General features: G+C 39.0%; 4 protein-coding genes and 1 non-coding gene across 5 annotated transcripts; 1 reads left to right on the top strand and 4 right to left on the bottom strand.

Moving 5' to 3' along the window:
* Positions 1 to 218: 218 nt before the first annotated feature.
* Positions 219 to 5,676, top strand: st13 (ST13 Hsp70 interacting protein). Its single transcript, XM_033971414.2, has 13 exons — positions 219 to 377; positions 716 to 854; positions 1,765 to 1,813; positions 1,894 to 1,984; positions 2,415 to 2,488; positions 3,263 to 3,329; positions 3,404 to 3,488; positions 4,022 to 4,132; positions 4,234 to 4,336; positions 4,414 to 4,530; positions 4,637 to 4,676; positions 4,786 to 4,877; positions 5,134 to 5,676. Exons 2-13 carry the CDS (start codon positions 745 to 747, stop codon positions 5,266 to 5,268), a joined length of 1,074 nt encoding a protein of 357 aa, XP_033827305.1. The 5' UTR covers positions 219 to 377; positions 716 to 744; the 3' UTR covers positions 5,269 to 5,676.
* Positions 5,677 to 6,086: 410 nt separating this feature from the next.
* rbx1 (ring-box 1, E3 ubiquitin protein ligase) lies at positions 6,087 to 7,965 on the bottom strand. The gene is made up of 5 exons (XM_033970614.2): positions 7,875 to 7,965; positions 6,782 to 6,860; positions 6,634 to 6,704; positions 6,320 to 6,405; positions 6,087 to 6,243 (listed from the first exon to the last, which is right to left on the bottom strand). The coding sequence occupies exons 1-5, from the start codon at positions 7,950 to 7,952 to the stop codon at positions 6,231 to 6,233; spliced, it is 327 nt and encodes a 108-aa protein (XP_033826505.1). The 5' UTR covers positions 7,953 to 7,965; the 3' UTR covers positions 6,087 to 6,230.
* Positions 7,966 to 8,131: 166 nt separating this feature from the next.
* Positions 8,132 to 8,203, bottom strand: trnaq-cug (transfer RNA glutamine (anticodon CUG)). Its single transcript has one exon. It is a non-coding gene; the product is annotated as a tRNA-Gln (tRNA).
* A 941-nt stretch (positions 8,204 to 9,144) lies between these two features.
* chadla (chondroadherin-like a) lies at positions 9,145 to 13,353 on the bottom strand. The gene is made up of 10 exons (XM_033970816.2): positions 13,217 to 13,353; positions 12,942 to 13,136; positions 12,709 to 12,864; positions 12,490 to 12,635; positions 12,181 to 12,419; positions 11,698 to 11,948; positions 10,470 to 10,806; positions 9,938 to 10,290; positions 9,479 to 9,645; positions 9,145 to 9,400 (listed from the first exon to the last, which is right to left on the bottom strand). The coding sequence occupies exons 1-10, from the start codon at positions 13,295 to 13,297 to the stop codon at positions 9,154 to 9,156; spliced, it is 2,172 nt and encodes a 723-aa protein (XP_033826707.2). The 5' UTR covers positions 13,298 to 13,353; the 3' UTR covers positions 9,145 to 9,153.
* Positions 13,354 to 14,187: 834 nt separating this feature from the next.
* Positions 14,188 to 21,667, bottom strand: rangap1a (RAN GTPase activating protein 1a). Its single transcript, XM_033970613.2, has 16 exons — positions 21,576 to 21,667; positions 18,811 to 18,929; positions 18,609 to 18,736; positions 18,458 to 18,517; positions 18,194 to 18,373; positions 17,972 to 18,106; positions 17,712 to 17,870; positions 17,508 to 17,621; positions 17,179 to 17,278; positions 17,007 to 17,091; positions 15,839 to 15,992; positions 15,641 to 15,757; positions 15,458 to 15,563; positions 15,244 to 15,332; positions 15,020 to 15,141; positions 14,188 to 14,769 (listed from the first exon to the last, which is right to left on the bottom strand). The coding sequence occupies exons 2-16, from the start codon at positions 18,920 to 18,922 to the stop codon at positions 14,688 to 14,690; spliced, it is 1,743 nt and encodes a 580-aa protein (XP_033826504.1). The 5' UTR covers positions 18,923 to 18,929; positions 21,576 to 21,667; the 3' UTR covers positions 14,188 to 14,687.
* Between the last annotated feature and the right edge of the window lie 11 nt (positions 21,668 to 21,678).

The following is a 21,678-nucleotide window of genomic DNA, read 5'->3' as shown; positions in this document are numbered from 1 at the left end:
ATTCACTTCTGAACACATGTATTTATCTTTTACACCGCTTATGTTACCCTTCCCATTAAAACAGTGTGTACTTCTGAAACGCTTTAGCAAAACGTGCTGAGAATGCTAAATATATATGTTTATGATTTGTATTTATTGTTTGTATTAAATAACTCTGTACTCTTCATCCATCTTTTCCATGTCTTCTTGGTTTAACCTCTGTCCTCATGCTGATCCTTGAGCCTTTCAGTCTAAACTCTGGGCGGACTCTCTGTTTCTCTCTGGTCTTCCACTCGCTTGAATGAAACAGCAGCGACATCGTCAAAGCTGCAGGAACAATCTGAACACTGCTCATTTGTTTTACAGTTTGAGTATTCCTCTCAGTTTTCTCCTTCAAGGTACGTGGAGGTTTAACTGTGGCCTGAGCTTTTAGCCTGGGTTTATTGTGCAGAGGCCGTGAGCAGCTAATGTTCATTTTGAGCTAGACGCTGTCGTGCGTTTCTTAAAACATTGGCTCTGCCAAAGTTTTGTCATAAACAAAAGGACGTGTTTGTTATCGTTCGGTATTGAGGGTAGAACGCGTTTCATTGCACCAAGGAAGGTGGTCAGATAAAATTCTGTGAAGATAGTTAACGCTAGCAAAACAACATATCTCAGGTGCTCGTTAGCTAGCATTAGCCTCAGTGCGTAAACAAGGCTTTGCGTTAGCTGATGTTTGCGTCCTCTCTGTCCGCAGCGTGTGGGTCCTCACGGTGACAGCTCAACATGGACCCGCGGAAAGTCAGCGAGCTCAAGTCTTTCGTGCAGATGTGCCAGTCCAACCCCGGGATCCTGCACCTTCCTGAGATGAGCTTCTTCCGGACCTGGATGCAGAGGTGCACGCGCTTTTGCTTCGTTTTAACTCTAGAGACAGGAAAGTGGTTAATTTGCCTGTAAGGTGTCTGAGTTAAATAAAGACAAACTGTGGTGCTTTTGTAGTTTCATACATCCATATCAATCAATATTCATGTCAGTATTTTACAAAACCCTTCAAGCGTTTGACCCAAAATCACCTTTAACCTCAAGAACATTGGGGTGACTACGATTTGATGATACTTTTCACATTTTATTCATATTTAATTTTATTTCACATGACTCTACTAATAATAAAAATAAATTTTCACCATTGACAACAAAGAATAAACAATAGCGCCATCTATGGGACACCTTACTCTGCAGTGGGTTATGTCATCAGCAGATGGAGCCATAGTGTCTCCTTCTAACACTTACATTTCATTTCTGTCTTTAAACTTCTTTAAGGCTGTAACAGTTAAACTTCTGTAACCTTTTTTAAACTTTTGCTATAATTCACTCAATTAAAATATTTCACCAAACTCTAAGGGTTTATTGGTAGTTTGCAAGTCTCAGACTTGTAAACTGAGACCGCAGTTCAAAGCCTGCTCAGAGCATGGAGGTTGTTGCATGGTGTTTTTTAAAGCTGACACCAGTTTAATTTTTTGGGTGTGCAGAGAAACCATTAATCTCTAATCCTGTGTAAGTAGCAGAGTAGTGGTTACACTACGTGCTGTGGAATCCTACGGTTATATCTAGTTATTTGTACTGCAGTGGATATAATTCTTTATTTCCCTCCCAACTTCATTCAAGCAATAAATATATAAATCCATGTCATGTCACAATGGTATTTGCTACATTCTACATTACAATGCAAACTTGGAATTTATCTACATTAGATGTTTAGTATTTCTTTTATTTGCTTATCTTAACAATTTAACAATTTGTTTTCAGTATGGGTGCAACAATTCCTCCAGCACCCAAGATGGGAGATTCTTGCAAGGTTAAAATAACTTTTGCTTATTATACTTTATATCACTTACTTGGACTTTCTTATTCATTTTACATCTGTTTAATCTGCAGGGAGGCTGCCCATGTGATGCGCCTCCTGCAGCAGCTGCTGCCCCTGAACCAGGGCCACTCACAGAGTCTGAGAGCGAGGAGAGTGAAATAGGTATCGTCTTAGTCATGTAGTGTTTTCTCATTAATTGGTTAATGTAGCATTTTCGGTATTTCCTAAAAGCACAGATGACAGGTTTGACTCATTTCACTATAATGCAAGATAACATTTAAGATTTCTTCTGAAAATCTTGCTTTTTTTATGAGATGAAGTTGATTTTACTTCCTGGTTGCACATGGACAGTCAAATAGTAGTAATTCCATACCTGTGTAACTTAACAACAAAGTTAACAAAGGCCAAAACATGTCTAAACTGCATAATGGTAATAATTAGATTAATAAAATAAATGGCAACAATGTTCAGTTTGTCAGAATAAAATACTCATTGTGTGTATATTGTCCCTGTATTTTTATACTTTTCTTTGCTTTTTCTTTACAATTGTCACTTAACTGATGTAACTGATTTTCTGTTTTTGCCGCATAAGAAATTGACAATGATGGAGTTATTGAGCCAGACACTGATGTACCAGAGGACATGGAAGACTTGGAGGACATAGAGGTATTGCTTAAATATTTATATATTTATATTGATACTTTACATATGTCATCACCACCAATGAACAAATTACATAATATGCCTGTGTTATTTATGCCATTACAGGCCACTGACAGTTAAATGTGTGTTAAAATTAGAAAACCTTTTTATACAGATGGATATCAGTCTGGTCCCCATGGCCTACGTCTTGAGCCTGACCCTGATCGTGCAATCAGATTTTTTTTTTCTGTGACTCATGTTAAATCAAGGTGCTCATTGGTCACTTATGATTTACAAACAAAATGACATTTCTCTCACCTCAAATTACACATATATACAATATTAACAGAGTTTAGTGCTTCACTCATAGATTCTGTAGAAATAGGCAATGTTTTTCAGTCCTGTGATATTTTTTCCCTTTGTTGGACCATGCGGCTCCCTGATTGGCCAATCCACCCACACCACACCCATTTGGGACATTCATTGGTGACCAGACTCACGTTTTGTAAAGTAGTGCAAAAGTGTGTGTTCTGGATCCCAGGCAAGCTAAAACTTATAAAGTGTACTTAAATTGCTTATAAAGGGACATGTTGGTGGAGGTGCATCCTGGTGAAGGTCTGTGGAGTAGGGTCCTCTGGGTAGAGGTCTGCAGCCAGGCTCTCTTGGAACATTCTGCCATGCAGTTCCCCCCTTAGTATGATGTCACTGCAAAGTATCAATACCAAAAATATACACAGAATGGGGACTCTGAAAACACCAGTCCTGTACTGTAAATACTAATAATAATGTAATTCTCAGGTCACAGATGAGATGATGGACCAGGCAAATGAAAAAAAGATGGAGGCCATTACTGCTTTAGGAGAAGGTAAATCATTGATAAAGTAAAAAATATGACTTTACATGGAAATGGGTGTAAATTAAGTGCAGTACTTTGTGTAGGTGACCTACAGAAAGCGCTGAATCTTTTTACCGAGGCTATCCAGTTGAACCCATGTCTTGCCATCCTGTATGCCAAGAGAGCGAGGTAATTCTTATTTTTTATTTGAGGTGGGTCTATGCGTGTCTGTGTCCCCAGATACAAGGTAAATGTTTAAATCAAATATAGCATTTACTGATAATAACTGTAGTGGAATATATACCTAATTGTAAAAACATTGGCTTTATTATAATTTGATGTTTTGGTTCTCAAGACCAATCATAAGGCAAAATGAATGAAATAAAATGAAATTAATTTGGTTCCTGCAGTATATGTTGTCCATATACTGAGAAAGAGGAAAATGTGTGTGTCTTATGATTTTAAAACGATAAGAGCACAGGATATATACAGTTGTTTTAGGCAAATTTAGTGAAATTAAGTTGTAAAGTAACTGAGAATATACAAAAACAGAAATATTTTTTCAGTTTATCAGTTTGATTTCATGTAAATTAATTGGATATATAATTGTAGCCTTCAGTTTTGTTTTGTTTTAAATGGTCTGAAATCGAGTGACAAATATGCTGGTGCTCTTGAATAAGTAAGTTGGCTTCTATTAACTTAATTTTGTTTTTTTTAACCAGTGTTTATATCAAGATGGAGAAGCCCAATGCAGCCATAAGAGACTGTGACAGGGCAATCAAGATCAACCCAGACTCTGCACAGCCCTACAAGTGGAGAGGAAAAGCTCACAGGTACACAGCTGAAATGTTTATTTTGGATCAATGTAGCTGGGTAGACTACTGTTGTATAATGTATTTGGTCGTCAAAAGTTGATTCATACAATCGCCTGTAGGCTGCTTGGTCACTGGGAGGAGGCGGCCAAAGACCTGGCCACAGCGTGTAAACTGGACTATGATGAAGATGCCAGTGCACTGCTGAAGGAGGTCCAGCCCAAGGTCAGGAGAAATTACTGTCAAAATCCTTTGCATAATTGCATTTTATTTTTGTGATGTTAATGTTTTTATACTTTCAGGCTCATAAAATAAAAGAGCACAGACGCAAGTATGAACGGAAAAGAGAAGAGAAGGAGATCAGGGAGAAGAAAGAGCGAATAAAGAAAGCAAGGGAGGAACAGGCGAAGGCTCAGAGGGTCAGTTCTGAGCACATTTTATGTGAACCCCAAGTTTAAAACGTATTGTTCTGAAAAATACATTGAATTTGTGTCAGTGCTACATAACTTTGGTGTCCTTCACTAGGAGGAAGAATCAAGACCGTTTGGAGGTGGATATTTCCCAGGTAAGACTATGGAAGTTGAAAAAGATGCTCATTTTAGTTGCACTTTTGCCAATTGGAACAAATTCCTTGTGGATCTTCTTCTGTTGTTTATCTTAAATGTGTTTTACAGGAGGTCCAGCTGGATTTCCAGGTGGCACTCCACCTGGCATGTCTGGTTTTGCTGATCTCTTACAAGACCCAGAACTCGTCAATGCAATGAAGGTGACTATGCGTCCAAACTGTGTGCAAATGTTCGTTTGTAGCCATAAACCTGGCTTAAGATCTGGGGTCCTTAGCGGGCACTACACTGAACTGTACCACTCACTGCTGGCCACAGAGATGTTTCAGAATTAAATGTAGAGAAGAACTTTTTTTTAAGAATCAAAGTTGTACATCTACCTTGTGCAGTCGTCCAAGGATTCTTGACCACTATTTATTGCAAGATCCTTTTAAATCCTTTTCTCTTCTTTATCTATAGGACCCAGAGATAATGGCTGCCTTCCAGGATGTCTCTACAAACCCAGCTAACATCGCCAAGTATCAGAACAATCCTAAAATCATGGCTCTTGTCACCAAATTGAGTGCAAAATTCGGAGCATCACCACAACCATAAGAGAGCTGAGGATCTGGGGAGCCTTTTCTACTATTAATCCACTGTGGGCTAATCACAAGAGCAGGCAGGAGATAAATTGCTTTTGTAAAGATGGTGGATGGTGTTTTCCATCAGCTGTTAGAACATGGCACTATCTAAGGCAGAGGTTCAAAGGTGTAACATTTAGAAGTCCAATGGACCTGTATTGCTGAGCTAAGACCTAACCACTGACCTAATCCAATTCTGAAAGCATTTTTTCCATTCACATCATTAAATGTCACTCAAAGGTCAAAAACACTAGGTTTTCCCTATTTTTTGATCAACTCTTGAAACCTATGTTGGCACTTGTTGAACGTTCAAAATTAATGTTCCTTTTGATGTCTGTTGGCAAGTTGATTCACAATAAAACATGCTGTTGCTTCAAACTAATCTTATTGGTGTGTATTGTTTTGGCCAAACCACTGCAAATATATTTTTAATACTAATAGTGCAATGTTTTTGCAGAATTGTTTTCTCAGACATTGTTGGTGTCGTTGAAATTTAAGTGTTTTCTAGCCTGGATTGTCTTCCCACTATTTCACAATGGGCTATTCAAAACAAAGTTGCTTTGTTTTTTTGACCAGTGCTTTGCACAGATTCCCTGGTCTTGGAGTTCTCAACGAATTCACGTGACTAAAGCCCATAGACCTGTCTAATTAATTTTGTTGATTTGTCTATCCTGTCCAAAAAGCCTGTTGGCCCATGGTCTGAAAACTGAAATAGTTCTCTTCATAAAAAGAGCCTAAAGTGTAGTATTTCCACCATAAACAAGTTGGAAAAGAGTGAAATGCATTGCTTTACCAGTGTTTTGCACTATTTTATTACACAACTTAAACAGGTGAAAAATAAACAGGAGTTGTTTAGAATACCTAAGGTAACAAATAGGAGGGGCAGGACAAGCAATTAATGACCATTAAAAGGAACAAAGACGTAGAATCAGGGAGCTAGTGTCCATATCTGTGAAAACAAGAGAAGAAACATGATGCAGCTTTCTTTATAGCATCAGAAAAAGGCAAGTAAAAATAATACATACTTCTGAAATTCCCACTCTCTGTTGTCTAAAGGGCAAACCTGTCTGGTTTTCAACCAGCGGGAAATGCAGTGGAAGTGGAAAGCATGCTGTGAAAACAAAAACAATCAGATATCTCTTCTATTCACACATTGAATGAAGTAAGTAACCCCCCCAAAGCACTTTGCTGTATGTGTGTGTAACTTGGTATGCATTCATGTCTGAACTGGGGGAAAAGGTGAAACTGTTGACACACTTTAGTAAATTCAACACAAGTCGAGAATTGTACATTCTCAAAAAGTGACTGAATGTCAGGCTTTAACAGGACTTGCACTTACATTGCAAACACCCCAAGCAACGGTGCACTCCTCAGATGTTGCAGATGCTTGATTAGCTTGACACTCTATACCTGAATAAAGACAATAGAGATACATTGATTAAACTCTTACTCTGATCCACATACAAACTGAATCTTAGTAAACATACAGAGGTCCATAATGTGGTTCCTGCAGATGGCACAATTATCCACCACGATGTCCCAGGCCCACAGTGCTACTGCGTTCCACTGGTAAGACAACACAAGATACTTCATTCATACTTAGCTGTCTGAGCAACATTTTACATAGGAATTGTCAGCAAAAACAGTAGTTATACAATCAACTTCCATCTCATCTCACTAAACAGTTGCAAGAACACTGGAGGTATCTGAATACAGCTGCTGTGGCCATTGAAGCTGCCATCTTGTGAGAATTAGAAATGTATAATTCTAATAAATAGATTAGATAAAGATATAAGGCAGTGTCCAGCAGAAATCTGACCAGACCTGAAGAAGTGGCTTGGATGAGCAGCCAAACGTCTTCACTCCAACAACTTTTTTGTCCAGTTGACAGATTTTACTTTAGGTTTTTACTATAATTCTAATTAAAGTAATGTAAAACCAAAGCCAGAAATGTCAAGGGCCTGAACTTCACATATAATGGTAGATTTGAAGTCTTAACTATGCAGGGAACAATCTTTGTCGAGATATTTTCATTGAATTTTCAAAATGAACATTCACCGGTATATATGCCAGAATTACAGTATGTGTACAGCTCTTACGCTGAGCTAGGCTTGGTCAGGACCACCTTAGCTGGAGGCTTTTACAAACTCTGCATGTTAAGGGTTGATAGGGGAACCCAGAGAACCTGGAGGAAACACACACAGGTAGAACATGCAAACTCCCCATTAGTTGTCGTAGCACTGTCAGAGAAAAGCCGGTGGGACCAGACGTTACAATGCGTCATTTTTCTCCTTCAGGACATTTTATATTTCATAACAGTATTCTCCATTCATCAGTGTCCACTTTTTGAGGCTTATTCTGGGCCGGGCCCCGGAATACGAATGATTCAAATTATTCACAGATATTGCTGAAATGCGCATTCATGCTACACTGTGTTAGCCACAGCGTTCTGCTAATGAGCTGTATGCTAACAGCTGGTACAAAGTGTGTATGTTAACATTTATTCAGTCAACAAATTTAAACTGAAGTACTTAAGCAACACAATAAAATCATACAGAAAAACAACAAGCTAACGTATACCTTTTTGACCTCAAATCGTTTCTTACTGGACCCGCTGTTCGTGCCGCTCGGAGTATCAACATCCATCGCTGCTGCCATCTTGAACGAAGACTGCGAGTGACGTAAAATAACCCGGAAGTACAATCTAAATCTAAATCTCTTAAGTGACAAAAGAAAGTGATCGCTTGTCTCTTATTCGAAGAAAATAACATTTTCATCTCTTTAACTTTAACAAGTCTAAAACCGTCTTTAAAACATACAAAGACTAAAAAAAAGTCAGGTTCCACCGAGATTTGAACTCGGATCGCTGGATTCAGAGTCCAGAGTGCTAACCATTACACCATGGAACCCCCACGTGGACCACTCACCTAACATGTCATTTTATACCACAAAACACATCTTTTAGTTCATTTTACATTACATTTGTTATAGATATATAACACAAGTCATCAAGTTCTGACTGCAAAATACTGGGGCTTGGGTGAGTTAAAGGCTTACGTAAATGCTTATAAAGGAGGGCAAACTTTGAAATGCTGATATTGTACACATGCCATATGTTTGTAAGTTAACAGACCGCTGTCATTTCTCCACTTTTAAGCAGAAATCACTCACTGTTAAATGAAGAAGGCTGCATGAGGATGGAGTTATAGATGGGGGATAGATTATGTCTCAGGCCCCCGTTCCTGTATATATGAGAATGTACCAGCACTGTCGTGAGAGCTCCTCGGGACCACAGTCCGCCGTACATCTCCATCTCAAAGACACTAACCACTCCTTTGAAGAGAGTAAGGTTCTGAGCCAGAGAAAAGAAATCGTTTGAGAGGGGAGTTAAAGAAGATATTTTTGTTAGGAAAGACAGTCCTTCCTTGAATGGGGGTCTGAGACATAATCTATCTCCCATCTATAACTCCATCCTCAGACCCAAAACAATCAAAAGGAACAATAAGAATAATAGAGCGAGCAAGTAGGACCATTAAAGGTTGAATAGAGGCCATTAAGACTGAAACTGGAGACAGACAGATATAAGGCAGTGTCCAGCAGTAATCTGACCAGAACTGAAGAAGCCGCTTGGATGAGCAGCTAAACGTCAACGATTTGTCCAGTGACAGATTTAACTTCAGCTTTTACTATGGATCAGACCTGACGACTGAGAGATTACACAGACAAGCCCAGCAATATAAAGTTCTACATCCATCGTAAGTTTTTAACTCAAATAAACACCATTCTTTTGCAAATTGTTGTCTTTACTCTCATAAAATTACAACTTTAATCTTGTAAAATTACAGCTGTTTAACTATACTCAGCCGTATAGTTTAACTTTAGATTTTGTGGTAGAAATTGTCTTTGCTCGTCCTTTTTGTGATCTGGCTTTGTCTTTCTTTGTCTTTGAAGGTTTTGGGGACACAGTCTTTGATTTTAGAGTTGGAGGAGACTCGCTCGATTCTCGGCAGGACTTAAACAGAAGGACTTCTCTGATCTTTTGACCTTTCTGCTCTGGGGGACTGGCACATGTAGCAGTGACCTCGAAGTTCACACTCCCAAGCCACCTGGATAGAGCCAAGAGAATCAAATGGAAGCAATAATACAGAAAATATTCATAACGACTGATGGACAGATGCACTGACCTGTATAAAGTTTGCTGAGTGCAGTCACATAGAAGAGGGATGTCATTTAGATCTACAAGCTCCAGACCAGTGAGGGGGCGCAAGTCAGGAAGCACCTCCACTGGGTTTCCTCTCAGAGTCAGAGCCCTCAGTCCTGGGCCTAGACCTGTCAGAGCGTCACTAGACATCTGGACAAAGAAAGGCAAAAGTAAACCAAATTATTTTCTTAGAGTTTTGTCTAATGTCTAATTGTGAACAGCAATCCAAGTTTTAAGTCATACAGTGATGCGGTGCAGCAATTATGTGAATTTTCTTTGTGTCTGAGTGTGCACAAGTTGTATCACTATCGCTTTTTTACAATTTTCTGCAGAATTCTTGTAGTAAAAATCAGACAAATTACACAATCCCTTTGATCTAAAATGTCCTAGACTGTTATAAGATCACGTGAACACAGAGTATTGTTTCTAAATGTGCTTTAACCTTCTCAATGCCCGTCTCATCCATCTTAAGCTTCTTGAGGGTTCGGGAAACTGGCTGAAATGCATTTGGTCCGACCCACTTGATCGAGTTGTGGGACAGATTGAGGTCCTCGAGTTGACTTGTCTTTGACAGACCTCGGGTGGGCACCTCCTTCAGCTGGTTCATGTCCACGTACAGTACAGCGAGGAGTTCTGAGTCAAGAGCATCTTTAGCCACAGCTGTTATGGTGTTGTTGGTCAAATAAAGTTCTCTGAGATTCGGAGCAGTTGATGACAATAAGCCAGAAGGTTCAAGTTTTGAGATGACATTACGTTCTAAATGGAGGACGAACAAATGTGGAACTTGTGCCAGAGCTGCAAGACAAAAAAAAAATCTATTTTTATTCATTATCTTTTTATTTGAGCCTCGTTTTCTTAGATTAGTGCATTCAGTTTGTACGTGCATGACTGCAGCGCTCAAAAGGAGTATTATTACATATTTTTCTACCACTCAATAACAGGGGGCTATGGTCCAGTATTGTTTTACATATCACCTGTTCCAGGAAACTCCAGCAGCCTGTTCCCCTCCAGGTGAAGGTACGTTAGCTCTGGGGCTCCTTTAAATGCCTCAGGATCCAGTGATGTGAGATCATTGTCGGACAGATAGAGATACAGCAGTTTTTTCATTCCACTGAAGGCGCCACTTTCAATCTCATGGATTTTGCAAAGTTCAAGATGAAGTGAAATGACACTGCCGACTGTTTTAAAGCTGTTTACAGGGAGGTAGTGGAAGTGGTTGTTGCGAAGATCCAGTAACTGTGTAATAGCAGGGAAGCCTTTGGGGACTTTGGTGTGACCTCTGCCCTCACAGGTGGCATGCTGACCGTCAACCTCAAGAATAAAATCACATATTATTTTAAAGTGCTAGAGCAATCAGAATCAGAATCAGAATCCTTTTATTGCCATCGTTTGTGATCGTTTGTGGTGATAAAGTGCAACATAAAATATAAAACACACTGAATAAATACAAATACAAATAAGGGCATGCACGAAGTTAAAAAAAGATATGCTTAAAAATCAAATCAAATACTTAAAGGTAGAAAAAATATATACAACAGCAGCATCAGAACAACGCACCAAATCACCAGGGCGACCGTACGTGGCGCCATCTTGTTTTTCCAAAAAAAATTAAAAAAAATGTGAACTATGCATTTAAATGTCCATTTTATATGCCAAAAATCAGATTACTTTGTTGGTTATATAAAATTATAATATTATTTAACTAAAATTATATTAAACGCACATTAAAATTAAATGTGAATAGCAATTATAGGTAAATATACTGTATAATAAGTGTGAAATAGCACAATTACACAATACAACTGAGAATATATGTAGGCCACTGGAGTGCAACATACTGTATCTACAATGTAATCTACAATGACAGATAAATATACAATTATCTATAACTACATTTTGATTGTCAATACTGATATTAACTGCATCATATGTACGGCTGGACATTAACTGCCCTTTAGCAACTGAAACACATACTCACCAGTTAAATTTGTGTAAAGATTCACATAAAGAAAGGTATTGTGTATAAAGTAGGTATGATATTCATGATAAGGCAATGTGCAAAATGTGCAACCAAAGCCCATGTGGTTGTAAAATCAAACTCAGACCTTCTGTGTGGAATCATCACTGTCATTCTGCCACTTACACTGAACGCCGTTGTCTAAATCTATGCGTTTTTTATTTGGGTGAAGTGAAAATCCTTACATTGCAGTCGCAGTTGTCCGGACACTGGACCTTTGGCTCTGTTTTTGTTGGTTGAGTCGGTGCGTCGTCTTTCTCATTCTCCTCTTTGAGTGACTCCCCTCGGCGACAGCGTAGATCTAAAACCTTCATTTTCTCCAGAGGTTCATCTGCGAGGTGACTAGGCCCTGTGCACGAGCCAAAGAGCTTCACAGTATTCTTCTGCGCCCACTGCCTCAATTGTCGTAAGAAGCAGTTACAGTACACAGGGTTACCTTAAAAATATATGAAACACATGAGCTGAGGAAACATCTAAATGAACAAATCAGTAACAGCAGTCATTAAAAAACTTAAAGATTCAATTTCTGCATGGAGATGCCTAGAATGTTCAATTACATGTGTGTATGCTCAAAAATAGATTGAAACTGGAGACAAGCAGGTGGCAGACCCTCCACCAGACGAGTTATTCAGTGCATCTTTAAGGACATGACTCAAACAGAGCCTGACCTGTGAGGTTGAGGCTGATCAGCTCCTTAGGCCCTGACAGTGGCTCCAGGTAGTGGAGCTGATTGTAGCTAACATCCAGATGGGACACACGTGGGGCCTTGGACAGCGCCTGGTCTGAGACGTCCTGCAGAGACATGTGGTCCAGATAGAGGTGTGTGAGCTTGGCCATAGAGACAGCCTCGTCTCCAAGGTACATCATAGGGTTGTGGTTCATGTCCAGACGCGTGACCTCAGGGAGTCTGTGAAGAGACATTCTGTTTACTACAAATGAAAATGTAAGATGAAATGTCCCCTATTATAGGAGACTACCTTGTCATGGTCTGAGTTGGGAAAAACTGCAGCTCATTGTGGTCCAAACTTAGGCGGGTGAGTGTGAACAGACCTGCAAAAGCCTCGGGTGCCAGGTTGTTCAGCAAGTTATGGCTCAGACGCAGCCACTTTATGTTGTGGAGACCCTGTGTAAATAAAGACACATCATATGTGATGTACATAGCAGCAATTAGTATTTGACATTTAAACAACAATGACCTGAAAAACCATGTTGGGTATGTAAACCAACTGATTGTGACTAAGTGTTAACATATTGAGAACTCCGAGCTGAGTGAAGGCACCGGGCTGGATCTCCTCTATGCGATTATGATGCAGATTCAGCTCCTTTAAGGCTGAAAGCCCATCAAAGGACTCCTGAGGGTTATAAATGATAATAAAAACAGGAAATCAATGTACAAAAATCTATATACAGTGGTAGCACAAAGCTTTACCTGATACAACATGTCAATTTTATTGTAGGCCAGGTTTAAGTTGAGCAGACGCCCCAGGCTCCTGAAAGCTCCCTCTTTAACATGTTCAATGTTACAGCTTTGAAGGTTTAAATGGGTGAGATATGGTGTCTGTATAAAACTCCCTTTAGGAAGGCTCTTCATGTTGTTGTTCCTCAAGTTTAATTTCACTGTTATCTGTTTCAATGAAGAAATGCAGTATTTAAGCTTTTCATACAAAGATGAACATTTTAATAAATGTTTATTTAAAGAATGACCTCATCTACAGCTGCGGGAACTTTTGTAAGATTCTTGCCTGCACAGGTAACAGTGAGCTTAGTATTGTCACAGCTGCACATTCTGGGACATTTTGCAGCCTTGACCAGTATTAATGCAGAAAGTATGATCACAGCAGCAAAGAACTTCATCTGTGGCAATAAAAGAAACACCTTTTTATAGGTGAATGTACACAACTAGGTATTACTGCATTTTGTGAAGCAAGTACGATATGAAACACAACAATAACAAAGAAGAAGCTGGCTTACCTTATGAGCTTGTCTGTCACATTAATTACAGGTCACTCTGTAAAAAAGCCAGTCCCAGTTCTCTCTTCAAGCTTTTTCTCCAGTGCCTCCACCAACACTGAGGTCGTGCAGCCCACAAACGAGGCTGTGATACATTCTTCTCCAGTGACCCCTGACTTTGCCACTCTTCACTGCAAATTAACACCTCAGCTTTACATTTTAGCTGCTTTGAGTTGAAGCGTCTGTTATTAAAGATACAAATATAATATTCTTTTTACTGCGCAATGTGTTCATAAGTGAAATTATTCAGATTCTTCTGCACCTTTTCTCTTAAAGTGCGTCTGACGGGTTAGACAACACATTTCTCTAAAACATAATTAAATTCAGCCTAGTCTTTTGTAATTTTGGTAAAATGTATCATTTTGGCATAAGCAGAGGTACTTTACCCATCAACCATTATATTAATAATGGCCAAAAAAACTAAAATTAAGGTAAAGTTACACAATACCTGTATGACAATTAAAAATAAATGACAGCCCCTTTAATTTGTTAAATCAATGTTTAAACTTTTGTCCCTGCATTTAGAAAAGAACTGACATCAGCTGAGGACGTAGAGGGATTTTGTTTTAGAACTCACTGCGTGGATCTACTTTTCTTCACAAACTGACACTTAAATTATGAATATTTACCTCAGATACTATCCCACCAAACAAAGAAAAATATATGAATCTGTCAAATGCACTTTAATGTATTTTGATTTAGTGCAGAATCCCTGTGACACTTAATAAACTCAAAAGAACAAAACCGATAAGATACAAATATCAAATGAAATCATTTTATTATAAACAAGAGAAAATTTCTTATTTTGTAAACCATTTGGCTCCTCTTTTTATAATATCATAAATGCCCTATTTATTTAATATATTGTTCACACAACTTGGTTGTGTATAATAAACTTCAAATGTAAAACAATGATAGAAAAGCTGAAGAAAGATAAATACAACAATTTACTGTAAATGCAGCCGGATGTGTCCAGGGCTGAAAATATAAGCTGCATCTCACCAGGATTCAGATTAGTATTAGAGCAGTACATAATTTAACAATAAGTCCATTCAAGTGTAGTGGAGAGGCTGGGGTAGGATGTGAGTTTCTTTTTTCTTTCAAACAAATGCTCACTATTGCAGTCCATCTAATTCCACTTGTGTGTCGATGACCTCTGGTGTCCTCAGCTCTGAGACTTCAAACTCTGTAGAGTCGACTGAAGGAGGATTCTAGCGTTTTCACACAGGTCAAGAGCTTTGTTGTTCCTAAAATTAACAGAAACACATTTGGGTATTTAGTAAACAATCCCCCATTTTATGTTGAACAGCTGTGGTGTGAGTAACTGGCTGCAACATTAATTCTATAAACAAGAAAATACAAGATTCAGAATGATTGTAGACTCCCCCGGTGCAGAAAGAGACTCATTACAAAAACAACTAATACCAACAACTGAAACAGGAGGCACAGCAAAGACATTGTTATACCTGGCAGCTTTCTCTTGATTCACGTCCTTACCGGGACATGAAGGCCTCAAGGACCGCCACATTTTCTTTTGGGAAGTAATCTTGTTGAACCACATGTTCTAAGGCCTGAAGATGTCCTGGGACCACTAGAACAGGCTTCACTTTGTCCTCGCTCTGGAGACAGAAAGGACAGATGTTGAGTTCAAAGCACAAGAGGAATAAAGGCAAAAATATCTCATATTATAATTCTTCTGTGGAATTAGTTAAGGCCGATACCTTGATCAGTCCAAGAAGTATTAACAGAGATGATACAAAGCTGAATCCTTGGAACGAAGGGCTGGAATAAGCTTTCTTCAGAAGAGCATCTGTAAGCACAAGACCATTTATGCTGCTGCCATTAATCCGCTGTAGTTCAGTTTACTATCAGCAGTCATCAAATCAATGTCATTTTTAATATTTTTTTAACCAGGACTGATCCCAAATGTCTCACCAACACTTTCCAAAACGGCATCCTTCACTTCTTTATTGTCGTCCTTGTAAACAGAAGAGATCTTTAGAAAGGCTTCTGCGGTTTTCATAGCATCTGTCACATCCACCTACAAACACAGTCAAAGTTTATTTATTTCGTGCGATTACAACTATATTAACAACTGTTGGCCGTTTCCTTGTTTACCCGCTGTTCAATCAGATAGGCCCGTCTGTCTCCGAGTTTGAGCAGTTTGTCCGGTGAAGGAAAGCTGAGGAAGGAGGAGACGTCTGGAGGCTTTGGGGCGGAGCTGGGAGTGGAAAACTATGTGAGAGAAGAAAAGAATAAATAACAGAAATGTATTTAATATTCACTATATACAGTAAAGCTTGGGTTTGAACTAACCTTCGGCTCTTCTTCCTCCTCCTCCTCCTCACCATCATCATCCTCCTCTTCTTCCTCAATTTCTTCCTCATCCACATCTTCTTCGTCCTCTTCCTCGTCCTCCTCATCGTCCTCCTCGTCTTCATCATCGTCTTCCGGCTCACCTTCATCATCACTTGAAGAAAACATGAAAAATCCGACTTTTATAGCCTTAAGATAACCATAATAATAGCCATAAAGATTTCCCCTCATTATTAAGTAAGTCAAAAATCTAACTTAAATTTGAGTAACCGTGCAATATCCTGCGTTTGAAGCTCGGGAAATGTTTTGTTTTCACCTACAACTGCCCACAACTCTGTAATTTATTTTTTTATTTATTTATTTTTTTACACAAATGTCGAGATGTAGATTAATTTTATTTATTTATTTATATATTTATTTATAGCGGACAGTGCATGTTGACCAACAGTAACTGTTTAACATGCCAGAATTAGCCAAGAGGCTAGTTTCCATCTGTTGTCTGTTGCCATGATGTACAGATGGCTCCTTGCAAATTTAAATAATTTACAGAGGACACATAGAATAAAATAAAAATAAATGTGCATTTACAGGTGTGGTAAAAAGGTAGAAAAGCATTAAGTCTTGAGCAGTGAATCATAGCAAAGACAAACGAAATAATTAAAACAGACAGGTTATTAAAAACAGCATGCAATTAATAACAGTAAAAGATTATGTTAAAAAAGCACAAGAAAATAAACAAAGGGCCAATAAAAAGATTTGTTGAAGCAGAATTATAGAGACGCACATGCAAAGGGACAAACACTAGATGGCAGCAGCAGGAGTTTGGTTTGACAGGTCTGATTTGTTAAAAGCCAACGTTTAAATTGGGACTTAAAAGAGTTGTATGTGGAGCTCTCCCTGATAGTTGTAGGGATGCTGTTCCACCCTTTAGAAGCTCTAACAGAATAGGCTGATTGAATTGATGAATTTTGTAGATTTACTTCATTTATTTGTGGCTAATAAACATGTGACTTGAAAATAAAAAAGCCTAATGGATGTGATGGATTCTGAAAACAAATACAGGATTTAAAAGTATGTGTTTAACAAATATTTAACCTATACAGAAAAAAAGAGTTGGGATGTGTTTGAAGCGGTCAGTATGTGGTCAGTGAATGTGTCGCTCGCACACCTCAGAGATCCTAAACGCTGGCCCATGTTCATTTCCTCCATGGCATCCTGCACAGCTTTACAACCATCTTCTCCAAGGCAGTTTCCTTGAAGCCAGACAGACAAAATCACAAGTGTCAAGTAAAAATAATAATTGAAGAGTACACGTGGTATGAATAGTGTCAGACATGTACCATTGAGGTCGAGTTTCTCCAGCGTGTCTTTGTGTTTCACGGCTTGTGCAACTTTCAGAGCTGCCTCTTCTGTGATTTCGCAGAAGGAAAGATTGAGTTCCTGTTAATTAATCCAGGAAAACAAACTGTTACAAATATGAAAATGTTCAGCATTTCCTCAACCATTCCCTTAAACAATTCCCTTAATATCTTAACAATATCTTCAAACTAAGTAGAGAAAACTACAATAATTTATACAGAAAGTATTATCACGATGTTTTCGGAGCTGATCTTTTTAAGGTTTTTCTTTATAGAACAAGAGAAGACTGTTTAGCATCATCATTCCAAACCTTGAGAATAGGAAGTCCTTCTGAAACAGTTTCAGCAATTGCAATAGCTCCTGCCGGACGCACCAGACAATCCCCAAAGTTTATCACCTGAATGTTGCTTAGATGTTTGAGCGCCTGTGAAAGACATTTATACAGGAGTTCTGTGTTAACAAAAGGACATAAACAGAATCATAATGTGTAAAAACACCAGTTTAAAGTATTTACCTGTGCCATGGCGATGCCTCCTTTGTCTGTGAAGGTGTTGTCATTGAGATTGAGGATGCGTAGATTGGGATTGTGCTGCACAGCTGTAGCCAAGGCCGTTACACCAGGATGGTTAATGCCATTCTGGGGCATGTGAATTTCCTCCAAACTTCCCATTAGCTGAACGAGACATGATTTTTACTGTAGTTCATTAAACTATTTAAAAGTAGTATTATGTTGGAAAAAGCAATTCACACAAAGTGATCTTAAAAGTCCAAAACCTGAAAAGCTTGAGCGAGGGCAATTGCACCATCGTTCTCCAGCCGGTTGCGACCTGCGACAAACACCTTCAAACTGAGAGGGCAGTTTTCAGCACTGGAGTTTTTATGGCACTGAGTCAATGAAGCAGCCAAGATCTACAAAAACACCACCAAAAACACATTCTTAGTACATAAATACACACCAGTACTTTCGTTCTGTATACATTTTTTAAAATCATTTACTTTTCCGCCACCAATGCCCATTCCACAATTATTTAATCGTAGCTCCTGTAAAGTGTGACAGGTGCTGCTCTTGAGCAACTTTTCAATCCCTTTCACTCCGTCAGGTCCAAAGGCATTGTCACTAAGATCTAATACAGTCAGCCTGGCTCCTGCCAACATCAGAGCGTCACCTAGAGAATTCTGTAAAAACGAAACACATCACAGTAAAATGAAAAAAAAAAATAATAATAATTAAATTAAATGTAATTAACTTGGGCTCTTTACCAAAGCAGGCGGAATCTCAGAACGAAGGCGGCCAGTAAACATATCACTCCAGTAACATTGCTGAAAGAAGATTTAATAAATGTGGTGATTGTTTCAAGTTTAACTATTATCTAAACATAAATTAAAAACATGCCTTAAACCTTCAACAAACCTTAAATGTGCTTTTGTTTTCCAGAGCTTTGGCAATGGCCTGTGCTGCCTCCACACCCACAGTGTTCCCCTCCAGGCGCAGGGCCTGTAGTCCCTCAAAGTCCTGGATTTCTTTCACAATCTCCTCCACTGCATCAGAATTATGTCCATTTCAAAGTGAGCAACATAACCAGGTTTTATAAAGACAAAGATTCATGTCGTACCTGATTGTGCATCATCTAACTTCTGACCCTGGCCTTTATAGCTCAGCTCCCCTTCCTCAACTCCAGCCTTGGCCAGAGAGTCGGCGAGCTGCGCCACGTCGTCTGTCGCCATGGTAGCACTGAAAGAAAGTGGTATAAGATCCTGAGAATAAAAATTAAAGGTAATGGGATGTGTTTTTGATTTTGGGGACTATCAATTTGTTGCATTCCAATACCATAAAACCATAATTTATTCCACAACATAAAATATCTTTGCCTTAAATGTATTAGATTATCAAAATGACAATTTAATGGCAAACTCTGATATGAGTAATCTAATTTCTTTATGATCATGGTCCCTCAGATTAGTCAGATCAGATTTAGTGGTTTGCATGACCATTACATTATATTAAAGATTAAAAAATAAAAAAATCAGATAATAAGATTTTGGTGTGCAAATAAAGAAGACGGTCAGTGTTGAAAACCCACAATTCTAGAGGTGGCAAGCAGCGTAGTTTTATATGGAACTGAAGAAATTCGGTTATATGCCATTTAAACAGATGTAAGAGTTTGATTTCATAAACATTAACTATCTGTGTCCCCAAATATGAGGTAAAAATGTTCAAATCAAATAAACCTCTTACTGATAACAACTGTAATGTTTATTTATTCTTACATGGAAAAACATTGGACATGATGTTCCATGTATTTGTTATAATGGTGTTTTTTGGTCCTCAACATAATTATTCAATCAGAAAGCAGATTAGGATGCCAGTTTCAATGCTGAAATCCAGCTGGTTTAACACTAAAATGCCTCTCTCTGATCTTACTCATCACTCCCAAAACACCAACTCCTGCAGCGTATTATTAATGAGTGAATTCTGGAGGTTCTGAGCTTTCACATAAGTCACAGGCTTTTCCAAGTACTGAGAAAAACCTGTATGTGCACTCTTTCTGCAGGCTGAGCCACAGACAACCCAGGTGCAGATGTGATTGTAATGCCTTTTTTTTTAAACTGTAAGAGACCAGGTTACAGTTCCTTTGAGCATCTAGCAGCCCCCGGTCACGACATGCATTCAAAATACTATGTGACTTTGGAGTATAAAAAGGGAGATTTCTTGATATTAAAATATTTGGGTGTCACTTGTCAATACATCAAGTGGAAGTTAAAACCTAAAACATTGTACAACTTTAATGGTGGTAATGATGACAATATTTGGAACAGACATATTTTGACGAAAATTTATGGATTCTATATATTCAACATATGTTTATTATTCTCACTGTGCATCTTTAAGGTAATATAATGTTCACTTTTATATTAATCACTCTTATTATGTGCTTTATATACTTATACTTATGCATTATATTAACTGTGTAATCTTTTATATGATTATTGCACTAATGTCTGTTTTTGGAGTTTTAAAGAAACTGTGTGATGTGAAATGTGCAGTGTCCATATATGCGACTGGCTTAACACCAAAATAGGAAAAACCTTTGTACCTTGAAGGAAGCGCAGTTTAAGGAGTGACCGAGAGATATGCAGAAGCAAAATATATCTCATGTGAACTGAGTAATATGTGTTTTCGCACTGCTTGCTAAATATATCTCCCCCTCCCCTTGAGAACTTTGTATTCTGTAACTAGGGACTCCTGATATTTAATAAAAGAGGTGAAGGGAGTAGAGACTTCAGAAGGGTACGGAGGTTGTAATCTGAAGGTTTTGCCTCTCCGTTCCTTCTCCTCAATATTGAGACAAAATAATCTCTCTTGTCTTCTTTCCTCTTTTGAATTGTAATATAGGTTTAAAAGGTGAACCTAACAAAAATGAAAATGATAATAATTACTTTACGTTATGACATGAGAATAAATGGCGCATTTAGGGGATTTGAAACCAGCAGATTACTCTGAATAGACTACAGGCTTTTAATGTATTTATCAGCAGAAAAAAACATCCATCATAAAATTTATGTCACACTGAGGAAAAATCCAGGAAATGCATCAACATGAGAAGAAGGGTTACACAGTACACCTTTAAAAATGTATTAAAGACAAAAAGGGCCATTATAAAACAATCACCACTCCATTTATCTAAAGTGAAAGTTTGTCTATACTTTTACGTCACAGTCAGGTGTCAAAACAATAAACTGATCACTGTCCCATTCACATTATTGACCTGTAATGTCCTCTGCATCAGGACAACACCACCCTGCAGCTCCACCCAGGGGCCCGGTAGCATCTGTAGCTCCACCCGGGGGCCATGAAGCTCCACCAGCTCCACCCGGGGGCCATGTAGCACCACCCGGGGGCCCTGAAGCTCCACCCGGGGGCCATATAGCACCACCAGCTCCACCCGGGGGCCATGCAGCACCACCCGGGGGCCCTGCAGCTCCACCCGGGGGCCCTGCAGCACCGCCCGGGGGCCCTGCAGCACCGCCCGGTGTCTGTTATCGCCGCACGTTGCCACGATGCTAATGCAGCTATGCAGATCTGTCCAACACGTTTCCTGACTGCAGCTGGTACAAATGTGAGTGTTGGGTTTAATTCTGTGTAATAACACACGGCACAGACTCAGGACACCTCAGTGTGAACGTTGAACCTTGTTGAGGTTTATTAGCTCAGTCAAAGCTCACATGAGCCTGGCCTGGCGCTAGGCTAAACTCTACTGCAGGAGTTAGCCCATAAACTAGCAAACTGTTCACATAAACTCGCGGAAGCTCATCTGTTTTCATCTGAAACCCTCGCAATGAAGCAGTTATGATAGAATATTCTGCCAGATTTAATTACCTCAACACAGCAACTTAGCGAAATACACGGGCACCCTCCCGCTCGTTCAAAACCAAACAGAACGTCTCAAGGACCACAAGGCAACGCGGCACGGGAGTTGTAG

The sequence above is a fragment of the Periophthalmus magnuspinnatus genome, chromosome 8 (assembly GCF_009829125.3).
Source record: "Periophthalmus magnuspinnatus isolate fPerMag1 chromosome 8, fPerMag1.2.pri, whole genome shotgun sequence".
Taxonomy (NCBI): domain Eukaryota; kingdom Metazoa; phylum Chordata; class Actinopteri; order Gobiiformes; family Gobiidae; genus Periophthalmus; species Periophthalmus magnuspinnatus.
This window is presented reverse-complemented; position numbering and strand designations above follow the sequence as displayed.